Below are 15000 nucleotides of genomic sequence, written 5' to 3'. Positions count from 1 at the left end.
GCGACGTCTGCCATTTCCAGATCAACTAATAAGCAACCAGCCAGCTCTGTACACAACAATGCGTTGCAAGGAAGGAGAAGGCGTTGGATTGTTTTGTCTAAAACATCGCTTGGTGCGATCTGGAACATATCAAACCAGGTCACGAAATTTCAAAAGCACTTCCAGTAAAAAATGAATTCGTACGGCACGTTACGATACAGTACAAGCGTACGGTATCTGACACCCGAACTCGAACCTTCACGTCATGGTTCCGGAAAATATTTCATGACATTGGGTAGTTTGAGGGAAACAAGGCCTATGGAAAGTGAGCTACCGACATTCCAACAGGTGTGAGCATGTTGAAAACGCACGTGCTGAAAACGTAAGCCTCACGCGTTTACAGACTCAGAACCAGTTCTGAAAAAAATGAAGGGCTCCTGAGGTGCCTCGCTTATCGGAAGCTTCGGAATTTCAGAACATAACACCGATTTGCAAGACACAAACATGACATCATCACTAGCCGAGTACTCACGTTGTCGTTCTGGTAATACTGTTTCGTTTCGTTGTTTCGATACTCTCCGCGGATTGGGTGGTTGTTGTACACGTGGTTACGCAGGCGCCGTTTCAGCTTGTACCAGTACTTTGGCAGGCTGGCGGAGGCGGGCGGCAGCAGCGGCAGCAGGGCCAGTAGCATCAGCAGCAGCAGCGCGGTGCGCGGCCACCCCATGGCGCCGTCCGTGTCGCTCCGGCCAGCGGCTCGCCTCCCGCCGCCGGCGCTGCCTCACCTCCGGCGTCCGGCAGCGCCGCCACGCTCATTGCCTTCATCACTGGTGGCCTGCCATTGGCCGCCACCGATTTGTGGCCCGACGCTCGCTGATTAGTGCATCCGCCCACCACGGGCCGCCCTCGGTCCGTCGGTGCCCTGCACGGCCCTCTCCGTCTCGGCCGAACCGACCCCTTCAACCACACAAGCTCACTCCTCTTTCTACCATCGCATCGTTATCTTTTCTTCTTTCGTTACCTCAGAGGGGTAAGTATGCTAGAATGCACGTCACTTTTCAGATTATTTTCCTTGTGTGTGCCTGAGTCTGGTTTTATGGATATCACTGACCGAGCAAGGCCAGGGGGTAGAAACTAACCCCGAAGCTCCAGCCGATATCACTTTGGATAACTTTCGAGTCCAAATTACGCTGTCAACTTCTTGTGACAGCACTACGCTTCTTCGCTGCACTTGTGGCGATCGCCGTCGTCATGACAACCACCGTGGCACCTCTACTGGTGTGAATACAAGAATGTGGTTGGACCAGAGGGCGGCAAGGTCCTGTTCACGAGAAGTGCATTGGTTGAAATTTGAACCGGTGCACCATTATGGACCATGTGATACTCCCGTTCCCCAAGCCAATAAACGCCTCGAAAATAGCTCCTGTGGTAAATGCCATAAAGAAACCATGGTGGAGAAACCAATGTCATAGTGTTATCTTTCGCCTAATGTTCGGGGTAGCAGCTCAATAACCGCACACCTTTTTAAAGCAGAGTGTTTCAAGCTTCCGCAGCATAAATTACACAAACATTTGCTCACATAAGTGTGTTGCATACGTCACGGAACACTTACATTGGAAAATGCAAAATAAATCAAATATAGGTATTGCGGTTATATTGATGAGCAGGGAGGCAAATAAAAATCCTCCCTCAGGAGCGGGTGCTTCAAATAAAAATTATGAGGTATTCAGGAGGATTCTGAGAAAGCTATTGCCACTGATCAAACCGTACGCGTCTGACCTAACAATGAGATAAAAGTACAAGAAACGCGGCATGCTCGCTCTAACCCCGCGCTCTAGGTCTGTCAGTCTCGCACCCTGGAGGGGGTAGGAGCACTATCTGCCTCGTCTCGTTATGTTTATGAGGCTCCAGTTAAACTAGAACCATGATCGTTTCAGAGACTTTTACCGGAGGTGGTTTGGTGTCAAACGAGGTCAACTACAAAAACTCCGTCATTGGCAATCGCGAAAGAACACGTTGGACATCAAAAGCCCTACACACATAGACACAACCATACCTCAAAGGTGGCCGGAGTCCATTTCAGATTGGGTACATTTCGTACGATTTGAACAAAAAGATTCTTAAGTTCAACCTGCCCTAAATTTTCTCGGTCCAGACCCCACCATCCCCAATGGGACTGATAATCCCGCGATCTGTATCACTGTATTAGTCCAGAATCTTAGCATTATAGTCTGGATTTTGGAATCTCTATAATATTAATCCCATACGAAATCACTTCTCAAAAGGCTCTGATAATATGTGAAAAATATCAAACAAAACAACCATGATATTTTCTTAAAAGTGAAGAATGTGTGTGGTTTTATGTCCAAAACATAAGTTATAACTCGTGAATTCTTGTAAAAGCCAGCTGCGTTCAGCAAGTATGAGTTTAAGTCTGCATCGTTTCACGCGTCGTTTCGCGCGACCTATTGCTATCTCATCATCCATTGTAATATCACAGCATGTTTTCAGCGCAGGTTTGGATTCTGCGTCCAAAATTACCTTACGAAACTGCCTATTTCGAGCTCAGCATGCGTGTTGCAGAAGGTATCCATATAGTTAGGTTATGATCTTAAACAACGTCACGTGTTGTAAAGCCATATATATGTGTTGTATGCAAATTCCCCTCCACAGCCCGGCGCGGGTGAATTTGCAGTTTAATGGCCTGCCTGTTGATGTATATATTTTTGGCAAAGGCTCATAAAAAAGGCCATTCGTTTAGGGTGTTTGAATATTCCGGTGACGACTTCGCGATGGAGTACGGTAGTCGTGTGAATTTTCGCAACTACCTATTGACGAAAATGTGAAGCGAACATAGATGTAGGTGAACTTTGAACTCCCGTTGCCGCTATTGTGATATAAGAGGCTAGTGATGTGAGCATGATCTTATATATATATATATATATATATATATATATATATATATATATACATGTATGTATACTTGAGCCTGATCTACTTAATGCAACGGTGTTGCCAAGAGTTGCAATTGAGTATTGGACCGTTTATACTTTGAATACAAATGCTCGTTAGATTTGCCTTTGTTTGATTTCCGTGCTAAACCGTCGTGTTTTGGTTACTATCACGTCATCTTGTAACCGGTTTGTGTGACGCAGTGTTTTGCCGTGGCTCCAGGCTGTTTGCAGGGTAATCAATCAAAAGCTCGGCGGACTGGTGAGTACCATCAGAGGTTTATTTCTTCTTCTTTCATCTTGTTGGTCTCTGCCGTGTCAGGATATCAAATACTGCTGTAACCACCACATGTCATCTGACATATGGACCCGGTTTGTCTGTGTTAAGGCTGACGTTCTTGGGCTTGGGCAATTGTTTTCCTGTTCTACGCGGTTTAAAGTGTGTTTTGGTGTCACGCTCCAACGCACGTGCCTTAAGGTGTCTGGGATTTACCAGCGGCGTATCATGAGGCCAATGCTGAGCTGCGCCGGTTTAGCTTTCCTATGCATGGTTTTGTGAGCACCGACTTGTGTGCGGCTCGGCTATGGTTTCGTTGAACTTGCGTCGCTTCTGGACCTTTGTCCTCCATTTTATGGGGAGCTTCTGGAATTTATGTGGTCACAAACTTGCTCCGGTGTTATTTGTTCTAAATGTTATGGCTACATTACTGATTCGACGGCTGTGTAGTTCATTTTTTTATCACGTGTGGTCATCGCCCCGCTGTGAGTCTGAGCTACACTCCGTTCAAGACGGGAGGGTGACGCGGGACATTCAAGGAGATACCGTCCACTAGAATGCATCGATTTGGACCCCTTTCTTGGACTTGCACATGCAAAAGTGAGAGAGCACGTAAAGATGTGATACAACTGAATTTTGCTGCTATCGAAACAGGCGATGCAAAATCTTTGCCCCTTGTTAAGTCAAAGAAGAGCGATTCGTTGCGACCGGTATGCGGGCCCCATATCATGGCCGACCTAACCATGAAGCCAACGTTACGTCGGAAAGGAAACTACCGTTCTCACAATGGCGACACGAATAGCTAGCACAGTTCCTACTGTCCATGTCCATAACAAGCCCAGTCGATCATTCTATGGTTGTACGAGCTTCACGGAATATGAGCTCGGCCATTTTTGATTACCCTTGGAAGCGATCCTGCCATCAGAGCGCAAGAATACCGGACGAATGGCAATCCAACCTTCACGACGCGCGATAGATCACTGAAACCTCATTGCTAATGGGTTTATAGACTCAAAGGTCCTCGCAAAATGGTTGTAACGCTGCGGAAACACGAGGGCGATGCGGGGCCAATTCTGATGTTCTTTCTGCTTGAAAATCAAAAACAAAATTAAGCGCGTGAAAACAAAGACGGAAAATGTTGGTTTAATACGCATCTGGATGGTCAGTCCCTTATCACACATCTGGCCGGATGGTCGGCTGAATATTACATATTTCGCCGGATGGTCGTCTGAATATTACATATTTGGCCGGATGGTCGTCTGAATATTACATATTTGGCCGGATGCCCGGTTGAATACCACACTGTGACTTGGCTCGCTGCTTTTATTACGTGCAGTATACTGCAGCCGGTGTGTTTTGTTGTGAACATTTTTCGTGACGGTTAGTTTCACTGCAATTTCCCCGACATTACTTTTTCCTCAAAACCTCGTTGATATTCCAAGCATTATTATTAAGCATTCTGATGCACCAAAGATGCATTTGAGACCTTCTGTGACGCGTTAGGTTGAATGGATCCGAGCATCAACAAGATGGAGGTTGAGAAAGAAGACAGCCCTAAAAACACCGCCCTGGACTGCATAGGAGTGATGCCAGGGAAAACCATACAGACGCGGAACCACCGCGTTCCGGGAGCTTTGGGAGCTTGACCTCCACGACATTTGGGGGAAATTTGTCACCAGGGTTATGGTGGCGCATTGAAAACAGCGAATAATGTTTCTCAGCCTCCCCCCCTCCCCCGCCACCCATGATTCCGGGCCAGTTCAAGCGCTCCTGGTAAAATGAGCGACATGAAGGCTTGCGGGAGATGAATGATCGAATGTCATGTGTAGCAGCTTGATGTGGATGCTGAATGCAAAACCGATCAAAGCATTCGCTTCACCTACCTCTCGCCCTTTTCGAGCACCGAAACTAAGCAAAAAACATGAAGTCTATTTATTCTTAGATGACCGTCTCTACATGACTACCCAAAACGAACAATATGTGACACATATCTGGCAACATATTGAGCTACCCATCTTCGTTGACTCGTCGACAATATAACATTTTCCAGTAAGTATGACCTTCCTCAACATGTTTGGGGAGGCATATTGGGATTTTGAGCAGAACCATCCAATGCAACGTCAAAGACGCTATGTTCAACAGTTCATCAGGATGGGGAACTCGAATCCCTCCACATAGCTATATATAGGAGAAATCCCACATCCGCGCTTTGCAACGCCCTTACACCCTGACTCGAGCAGTTTCTCCGCCCAGGGATGGAGCGCCACACTACGGCGTGCTGCCGCGCCAGTGGAGGTGAGGGACGGTGCCCCAATGCCTCGATCACATCCCTGAGTCTCGAGCCGCAAGAGAGGCGATACCACGCCCATGTCCGCAACGCTCAGGTCACCGGCACCCGGCCGGCGCGCCCGACCCCGTCGACGACCCCCGACCGGGCCGGCCACACGGCCGCCCTTCACTCCATCTGGATGATGAAGTCGGTGCGGAAGCCCCTGCGGTCGAAGGCGTACTTGTTGTCGGCCTGGCACTCGTAGTAGCCAGCGTCCTTCTGCTTGGCCGGCGTGATCTCCATCCGCGACACGGTGGAGTTGGCGCCCACCTTGTACTCGGTGATCTGTCAACAGGGACGCTCACTACAGTCGAGGCCACGCGCCGGCGGCCGCAGCGGTCAGCCGCTCTCGCCCCCACGGCGCGGCGACAGCGGCTGAACCGACCAACGCAACCAGAGCGGTGCACCACAGCCGAACCCATGCGCCCGTCACAGCACACCGCGGGCTTACCTGTGGCGGCTCTTTACAGTCACGTTAATTGTTTTACCACGCCTTGACCCGCTAACAAATCGTTTCAGAAAAGGATGGTTTACCTTACCACGGACAATGCCCAGTAATGGTGCAGATTTTAGTTTTGGCATGATGTTTATGTTTGGGATTGATTCGGACTGAAGGCATGGCAAATTGCAGCGTTAGGAAATGCAGCGAAGCGGAGCAGTTAGCAAAACTTAACACGCCAATGCCGCTCGGTGTGAGCCAGCAGTTCAAAGCGAGCCAGACCACACCACCAATATCAACATGCGTCGCCTTCGGTTGGTCAGCTGTGAAGTTGCGCCCTCAGCATCTACGCATGCGGGGTGGCACCACCTCTCCTCCGGCATTGGGCCCCATGGTCTGGACGTCGGGTTCTGGGACAAAAAAAGCCGAAAATCTCACTTGGCGAATGCCTTTTTGTCGACTGCTGAATGTTGACTGCAGAATGGCGACATGTTGAGATGTCGACGCAGCGGAAGTTCGAAACGGCTAAATGGCAAACTCCAAATAAGCAAAGTTTAAGAGTCAACATGGCAAAATGGCAAAAAGTTTAATAGCCGCCCGCAAAATGGTGACGAATCAGACAGTCGATATGCCACATTGGCGAACGGCTAAATGGTGAGCTGCGAACATGATGTCATAGTGACGAACGACTAAATAGCGAAATACAGAAGTGTCGTATTTGAATTTGGTATTGGCGCTGGTGAACGGTGATGCGAAAAATGTTTTCCATCATATCTGGGCTTGTCTCAACGTCTTCAAATGTGTAACATTCTGTTTTAACAGCTGACCATTTAGCCGTTCGCCAAGGTGGCATCTTGTCTTTTTGACGCGTTACTGCTTTGCAGTTCGCCATTTTAGCCTGTTCATTTTGAGGCATGTCACCATTTTTGCGGTTGTCATTGAGTCTTACGTAACTTTGCGCGTCGCCAGTCTTCCATGCCGCCTTTTCGCAGTTCACCATTTAAACGATTCGACTTTTTGTATCGTTAACTTTCTACATGTCGCCATAAGGAAGTCGCCGTGTGGACAAAGAAAAAAAATCCGCAAACTGCACACTGCAAGTCGACTTTTGGTCCGGGCAACGTAGATACCGAAATCGAACAATTATTTTATTGAGAAATTATGATGTGTGTCTGCTGGTCTACAAAGTCAAGCTGTGACAAAAAAGACTATCCCTGTCCTCTGTTCCGGCCCCCTTCCGTAGAAGGAAGGGGGCCGGAATCGACTTTTCTTTTGGTAGCCGGAGCTTTTGGTTGGTAACCAGAGTTGTGGCCACTTCACGCAACTGTCATAAAAGATCGAATAGGAATTGCCCATTCCAATCAGCCCTGCAGAACCCCGTGTTTTTGCTATTACCACATGTGCTTGTTTTTCACGTCGTCATTTGGCTTTTCGTCATTATGGCATGTCGCCATTTGTTCAAACATGACTCTTAAGCAGTTCAACGACGTTCAAGACTTCACTAATTTGGCATACTGACGCATTTACGTCTCGTCATGCTGCAGTTCCCTACTAACACGCGCTCGGGTGGGGGTCAACTTGACCCCCCGAAGGTTTTTCCAGTGTTTTTCGAACGGCGCGGCGCAGCCACGCCAAATTTTGCGTAGCTGTAGACAATCGAATAGCGGGTCGTTTGGCATCAAAATTTTAATGCGCCTTGTAAGGTCAATGACCTATGGTAGGTCAAAAAGAGGCTTTGGTTTCAGCGAAGTCAATTTCTAGGGAATCGTTCAATGTGATCCAACAACAGAGTGTTAGATGAAGCCATGATCTCTGAGATGCTTTCTCAGGCGACACAAATATTGGGTGAGCAAATTACGTTGACCCAAGGTCAGACATGAAGGTCAGACCAAGGTCAAGACCAGCCTGTTTTAATACTCTAGAGCTCGCTGCGTGGGGTAGTTTCTGGTACTCGTTTCGAATTTGTTGATAGCAGGAACCGCATTGTACATCTCCCATGGACTTCTTAGAGATCATGATAGGCCATTGACCTGAGATGACCCAGGTCAGCACTTTGTTTTTGGGAACGTACTGCTTAGCGTAATCTTTGTCACTTATTCAAATGCAAAACTCAGAGCAGTCTTGTATGAATTTGGTCACCTTCACCTTTATAAAGTTAAACAAGATCACTGGCGTTTAATAAGCATGATAACTTTTGCTTAGAAACAGTTACTTAGGTTCTGTGAGCACCTTGGAGACCAACCTGAAATTTGACTTTGTCTGACCTTATTTGACCCGAGGGTCATGACCTAGGAACCTCAAACTCTGACTCAAGTGAGTTCAGGTACAGGTTAACACACCCTGCGAATTTGGCGTCTCTGGCTTTCTTAGTTTCTGAAATCTCAGGGGAGGGGGTCAAATTAACCCCTCCCCCACCCGAGCGAAGGGTATCTAGCCGGCTACTCGGGCTCGTGTCAAGCCGTTCGCCAATATGGCATGTCGACTTCTGGGTACGTTGCCATTTTGCAATTCGCCATTTAGCAGTTTGCCATTTCTGCATTTTGTCATTCATTCATGTCGCCATTTTGCAGTTCGCCATTTTGCCGATTCGACTTTTTGGCACGCAGACATTTTCCACGTCACCAATATGGTAGTCACGATATAGCTGTCGACAGAAAGGCATTCGGCAAACGGCAAGTCGCCTTTTCGTCCGGCCACCCTGGGCGGTGAGCCCACCGAGTCTAACAGTATGACAGTGCATGTAGAGCTTGCTTGCTACCAACCTTGAAAAAGTTGTGAGCGTAGACTTCGATGCCATTTTTGTACCACGTAATGTGGGGCCTTGGCTTGCCGGAAGCCGTGCACATGAAGACGATCTTGCTGCCCAGGATGTACTCCGACTCGAAGTGTGACCACTTGGTGATTTGGGCACCCTGTGGATCAAGACGCGCTGCTAGAGGGCGCGGATGCGGCGAGCTTGATGCCGCATCCAGTGATCGTGCGGCAGTGGTCACAACTTAAGCTTAGTGTTCTTTTTTATCCAACACAGATGCCATGCCAACCTGTCAATGACCGCTCACCAGAGTTCGCCGTACCGGTGTAAGGGTGGTGTAGGTCACATCCCGCCTGCCCGTTACTTACCACCTCCATCTGGCAGCACCGGCTGGGCTGCGGGCGTAAGGGTGGTGTAGGTCACATCCCGCCTGCCCGTTACTTACCACTTCCATCTGGCAGCACCGGCAGGGCTGCGGCGTAAGGGTGATGTAGGTCACATCCCGCCTGCCCGTTACTTACCCCCTCCATATGGCAGCACCGGCTGGGCCGCGGCGTAAGGGCGGTGCAGGCCTCATCCCGCCTGCCCGTTATCTACCACCTCCTTCTGACAGCACTGGCTGGGCTGCGGCGCTGCCATGGACGGCATCACCGCGGCGCCGCTGGCTAGAGGTCGCGAGGTCGTGGTGCTCACGGGGGGGGGGGGGGATCAAAGCGTCCGGCCGCCGGGCGCCCACGGCCACGGACCGCTGTTGGGAGGGGGGGGGGGGGGGGGGGCCGAGTTGACAGGTAGGGGGATGAGGAAGGGCGCCTCCCTCCAGCGGATGGAGAGACCACGCTCCAAACAGGCCTGGCAGACCGGTATTGAGAGTCACTACACCAACAATGTTACTTGTTCTTGCCGTTCATTTAGGAACTGATTGCGGCTAAAATGGTGAGAAAGGAGCTTCCTTCAAAAGTGAGCACCAGCTGAGTAATGTTTCACCAGACTGTGACTGCCAGTCGTCGTCATTCGGCTGTTACCAATCAACCGTCCACCGTACCGGTGGCACATTGTCAGTGCTGAACATTGACGACGGTGCGGCAAACATGGGGGCAGGTTGCCGTCCTGCGAGCACCACCCACGGGTCTCATCTAAAATTGTCACTCGGCAGGTACATGACATGACATACCCACTGGACTTGCGAACCCAGTTTCCTGAAAGACTAGTTTTTGTAAAATTGCATTTCAAGGTGGCCGCGTAAAGGGATGTCCGTAAATGAAGTTAGATGTACTCCATCATTTTCACCCTTTCCCTCCTATCTGCGCGCTGGCAACGTTGGACCACGCTCTGCTCGCCTTGGTTGCGCTGTTTTCATCTTTGGAAAAAAACGTTTCACGGATTACGACATAGCTTGTAAGCTGCAAGTACGCCGTAACCGTGCGCAAGGTTACAATTTGGTTACGCTGCACCAAAATTATCTCCTTCACGCGCTACGTCATTTCTGTAAGGTCCTTCGGAACGAGACGAGCTAAGTAAGCACTCCGACTCCGAAATATTCGCTGTTAAGTGTAACGCGCCACCACGCCAGTGAAAGATCTTGCTCATCGTAAACGGCACACTTACACTGCATGCTGTCGTGAACGGCACACACACTGCATGCTCTCGTGAGCGGCACACTCACACAGCATGCTCGCGTGAGCGGCACACTTACGCTGCATGCTGTCGCCTGATGAACATGTAGGCACACTCATCTGCATTCGTAGGGCTTTGAAATGTTCCTCGTGTCATCAGCTCATTAATTCAAATAACATTTCGGAGGGAAAATGCTGCAATTGTTTTGGACTAGTACGGATTTGTAACGTAAGCCTTTGCAAAGTGGAAACAGCCTTGCACTTAGAAGTAGCGATTGTACAAACCAGTCCCATGAAGGAACAGCTAAGTTTACCGTTTGATCGCTGTTGAAAAACAAGAAAAACAATACATCCTCTTTATTGAAAGCCTTCTATGAGCGTCAAGTATAAGGGTCAATGCAACATGAAGATTCAATTTCTTTGGTTTCTGCCCCTATGGGCGACGTCCGTAGTACTTAGTGTTGCGCGCACGAGACCACTACGGGTCGATTGCTGTCATAATTGATTTAGTGGATTCTGAAATAAGAGATGATGAACAACGTGTGTATGAATGACACCGAGACCGTACTTAAATAAACTGCGGTTGATCGTGAGCAGTCTTCCATGGTGACAAGCAGAAACGATCGTCAACGAAAGAAAAATGGCGGTGAACGTGCAATTTTGGGTGTGTAAATATCGCCCTGGTACATAACCCACGGGTTACAGGGTCTGAATTCGTCAAACTCTCCTCGCGAAAGGCAGGTGAGCTGTCCGAGAGACGGCGTGGCCCGGGTCCGATCACACACAGCCGGACACCGCCATCACGGAAACATCCCGTCACCGGTCGCGCATCGCGGTGGTACCGCACCCCGATCGTCGGCCAGCGCGCCGACATCTCAGCAGCGCACTCGCCCGGTGCCGCCGCAGCACGCACCCACCGCGGGGAGCTGTCGCCAGCCCGGACCGGCGCCCAACCGCCGCCCACTCACGTTGGGGTTCATGTAGTATGACTTGGAGGCCGGACTGCGGAAGGTGCCGATCATGGGCATGTTGCCGAAGCGGTTGCGGCGGCCGCCGCCACGCCGCCGGCCGCCGCGGCGCGCCTCCGCCGGCTGGCCCGTCACGAGCAGCAGCGCCAGCAGCAGCGCCAGTGCCCGACAGCGCCGTCCGTACCCGGTCATGGCTGCTGGCCCGTGCGCACCGCCGCCGCCAGTCGGGTCCGACTGGGGAGATCGCGCGCGAGAACCCGGCGCCACCACCAATTGGACGGTATCGCCGCAATGGGTCGCTTCCCGCTCGGGGGCCACCCCAGCGGAAGGTGGCGGACGGCGGCGAGGCAAGGGCACGAGCGGCTGGCTGTTCAAGGCCAGACAAACGTGCTGCGCGCTGAGCACTCGCGACGGAAACAAGACATCCAAATCGCATTTGTCTGTATTCTGACCCAACGGCCATGATGGTGAGCAACACCCGTCAGAAAATAAATCCCATCGCACACATTAGTCTAATGCCTTCCGGTATGAACACGGCCCAGAACGCTGCGCAGCACAAACGACGGACGCACCGATCGCTGCCGTGCAGCATTTGAATGGAAGCACCCCAAGCTGCATACAAAAATACCCCGCTGGCACTGTCATGGCGGGAAGCGCCGCGTCTGGCCGGCGCGCAGTCCGATAGCCGGAGCCCTCGGTCACCGGCGAGGGACCCACAGCGCACAAGCCCTGCGGACGGTCCCCGCGCCATCCCCGAGGGCAGACCAGCGCCGAAGTGCGTCTAGCTACATCACTGTGGCGGCGCACCACCCGATCACGCCGGCTTCCCCTGCGTGCGTCACCGCCACGGCAAGACACTGGCACACCCAACCGCGCGCGATGGCGGCCGGCCTGCGTACGGAAGCCGTGCTCGAGCCTCACCGCGGCGGCGGCCCCGGCGCGTGTCCGGCAGCGGACGGGGCGCCTCCTCCGGCGGAGACTGCCAAGGGAGCCGGCGTCCCTTCACAGCCACAGCTTCGCACGTCACTCAGTCCAGGCGGGCACAGTCGACCGCACGCGCGGCGCCCCCCCCCCCCCCCTATCGTCCTCGCAACGAAAGCCGGATTATCACAGAGCGCCGGGCGGCCCTGGCTGCCAGGGGCGCCGGCAGCGGCGCGGCCGCCCGTCACAGCGGCCAGACGAGCTGGCCCCGCAGCAGCGCCTCCAGCAGCTGCGACCGGCCGACGGCGCGCAGGCCTGGGTCGACCGGGCACCAGAACCAGCGCAGCGTCGGCCGCAGCGGCGCTGTCGTCACCTGCACGCGCGTCACCATGGAGCGAGGATCCTCCCGCAGCACGGTCACCAGCAGGCTGCCTGTCAACGGAACACCGGCACGGTCACCAGCAGGCTGTCTGTCAACGGAACACTGGCACGGTCACCAGCAGGCTGTCTGTCAACGGAACACTGGCACGGTCACCAGCAAGCTGTCTGTCAACGGAACACTGGCACGGTCACCAGCAGACTGCCTGTCAACGGAACACCGGCACGGTCGCCAGCAAACTACCTAAGAACGGAACACCGGCACGGTCACCAGTACACTACTTGTCAACGGAATACCGGCACGGTCACCAGTACACTACTTGTCAACGGAACACCGGCACGGTCACCAGTACACTACTTGTCAACGGAACACCGGCACGGTCGTCAGTACACTGCTTGCCAACGGAGCACCGGCACTGCCACGGTCAACATCGCTGCCGACAACGGCTTGCCACTTGCACGCCGCGCACAGTAGAAGCGCAGCCGATCACCACACGCCGCACCCAACAGCGGAGCACGCAAATGACCACCGGGTCTCGGCGACTCACCCGCGACGCTCTTGGCGCCGGCCAGCCAGCTGACCACCACAAACGTCGGGTTGACGTTGATGAGGTGGGTGAGCAGCGTCAGCGAGCCGACGGCGGCCAGCACGGCCAGCCGCAACTGCAGGAGCGGACCGGGCGGGGGTCAGCGCCGGCGCCGCACCGCCAGCGCGCGCCGACCGGCCGCCTCCGAGAGCGGATCGGGCGGGGGTCAGCGCCGGCGCCGCACCGCCAGCGCGCGCCGACTGGCCACCTCCGGGAGTGGGCTGGGCGGGGGTCAGCGCCGGCGCCGCACCGCACCGCCAGCGCGCGCTGACCGGCCGCCTCCGAGAGCGGATCGGGCCGGGGGTCAGCGCCGGCGCCGCACCGCACCGCCAGCGCGCGCCGACCGGCCGCATCCGAGAGCGGATCGGGCGGGGGTCAGCGCCGGCGCCGCACCGCCAGCGCGCGCCGACCGGCCGCCTCCGGGAGTGAGCTGGGCGGGGGTCAGCGCCGGCGCCGCGCCGCCAGCGCGCGCCGACCGGCCGCCCCCGGGCACGAGCCGACGGCGTGCCGCCGGTACCGGGGTGGCCGCAGGCGGACAAGGGCACGGCGTCGGCGCCCTCAGCACCGACAGAGTGCACGCAACCCCCATCCCGCAAGCGAGCAGTGCGGGGCATTTACGTCGCTTCGTATGAAACCAATTCACCTCGTGAGATCCCATCAGACGCTTGTGACACTGATGAGTACAACGACCCAAGTCAAGCACTAGACAATCATCCCAGCACCCATAACACGGGTGGGCTAAGTGCAATGATGTTCATGTCAAGTAACAGGCACGGGGAACAGCGCAGATGCACGCGAGCAGGATCACATGCGGTACCTTTGCGCCCATGACCCGCACAGCCTGCCCATTCCGGCCATCAGTGGGACGATGTGTAACAACACGGGGCACGGCCTCAGTGACGCGGACACTTACCAGCACGAAGACGAAGTAATAGAGAAGTATCGTGGGGAAGAGGAAGAGGAGGATGGTGAAGCAGAGCGTGCCGAGGAACAGCTGCTCGATGGTGTAAGGCCATGTCTCCACGCGCTGCTTCTCCGGGTTCCAGCGGCGGCCACGGAACAGACGCCAGAGCCGCACCAGCCATGTGACCTCCAGTTGGTACAGACCCTGCAGACACGCAGTCACGTCACCCGCAGCCCGTACCGCTTCAGCAGGCCCTACATATACCCACTTCACCCCCAGCCCGCACGCTTCACAGCCCTACATATACCCACGTTCCACCCCAGCCGCACGCTTCACAGGTCCTACACATGCCCACATCACCCCCAGCCAGCACGCTTCACAGGCCCTACACATGCCCCCGTCACCCCCAGCCGGCACGCTTCACAGGCCCTATATATACCCACGTCACCCCCAGCCTGTATGCTTCACAGGCCCTACATATACCCATGTCACCCTTAGCTGGCCGACAACAATGATGTGAGAGAAAACGTGATGGTCCTGTGTGAAACATCATCATGTGCTATCAAAGACCAAAGTAAATATTTTAAATGTAATGACAGGAAGCAGTACAAATAAAGGAAGCAGTACAAAAAGACAGCCTTAGCGTAACTTATACTCACTTTGTGGCGCACACGTAAATGCAGTACACGTGGAACGTCGCCAACGACAAGATATCCCCCAGAAGACTGAACAAGAAGGACGCGCCCAAATACCTGAAAAGTCGTAACATTGCACATGGAACCAGCCATAGAAAATCGACGAGATATCATGTAAAGTAACCCTAAAGTGCTACTACCCGATTGAAAAGTTCGAAAGTGCGACTCCAAGCCCAACATGATTGCGTGAGATAATGTACGCCTTCA

General features: G+C 53.4%; 2 protein-coding genes across 2 annotated transcripts in view; both read right to left on the bottom strand.

The window, feature by feature from the left end:
* Positions 1-2859, bottom strand: part of LOC119110733 (immunoglobulin domain-containing protein oig-4) — a 9796-nt gene extending 6937 nt beyond the window's left edge. The window contains exon 1 of the mRNA XM_037234657.1: positions 512-2859. Within this exon, the coding sequence (XP_037090552.1) occupies positions 512-706 (195 nt within the window). The 5' untranslated portion in view covers positions 707-2859. The remainder of the gene's footprint in view (positions 1-511) is intronic.
* A 2265-nt stretch (positions 2860-5124) lies between these two features.
* LOC119110524 (immunoglobulin domain-containing protein oig-4) lies at positions 5125-11530 on the bottom strand. The gene is made up of 3 exons (XM_037234389.1): positions 11309-11530; positions 8738-8887; positions 5125-5821 (listed from the first exon to the last, which is right to left on the bottom strand). Exons 1-3 carry the CDS (start codon positions 11498-11500, stop codon positions 5663-5665), a joined length of 501 nt encoding a protein of 166 aa, XP_037090284.1. The 5' UTR covers positions 11501-11530; the 3' UTR covers positions 5125-5662.
* Between the last annotated feature and the right edge of the window lie 3470 nt (positions 11531-15000).

Source organism: Pollicipes pollicipes, unplaced genomic scaffold (genome assembly GCF_011947565.3).
Source record: "Pollicipes pollicipes isolate AB1234 unplaced genomic scaffold, Ppol_2.1 Scaffold_7231;HRSCAF=8579_pilon_pilon_pilon, whole genome shotgun sequence".
NCBI lineage: Eukaryota > Metazoa > Arthropoda > Thecostraca > Pollicipedomorpha > Pollicipedidae > Pollicipes > Pollicipes pollicipes.
Note: the sequence above shows the minus strand (reverse complement) of the source record. Positions and strands in the feature narration are given on the sequence as shown.

Coding starts and splice junctions, on each gene's coding strand:
- LOC119110524 (XM_037234389.1), bottom strand. CDS start 11,500: ATGACCGGGTACGGACGGCGCTGTCGGGCACTGGCGCTGCTGCTGGCG. Junction 8,888..11,308: donor CATACTACATGAACCCCAAC/GTGAGTGGGCGG, acceptor CTTGATCCACAG/GGTGCCCAAATCACCAAGTG. Junction 5,822..8,737: donor ACGCTCACAACTTTTTCAAG/GTTGGTAGCAAG, acceptor CCCTGTTGACAG/ATCACCGAGTACAAGGTGGG.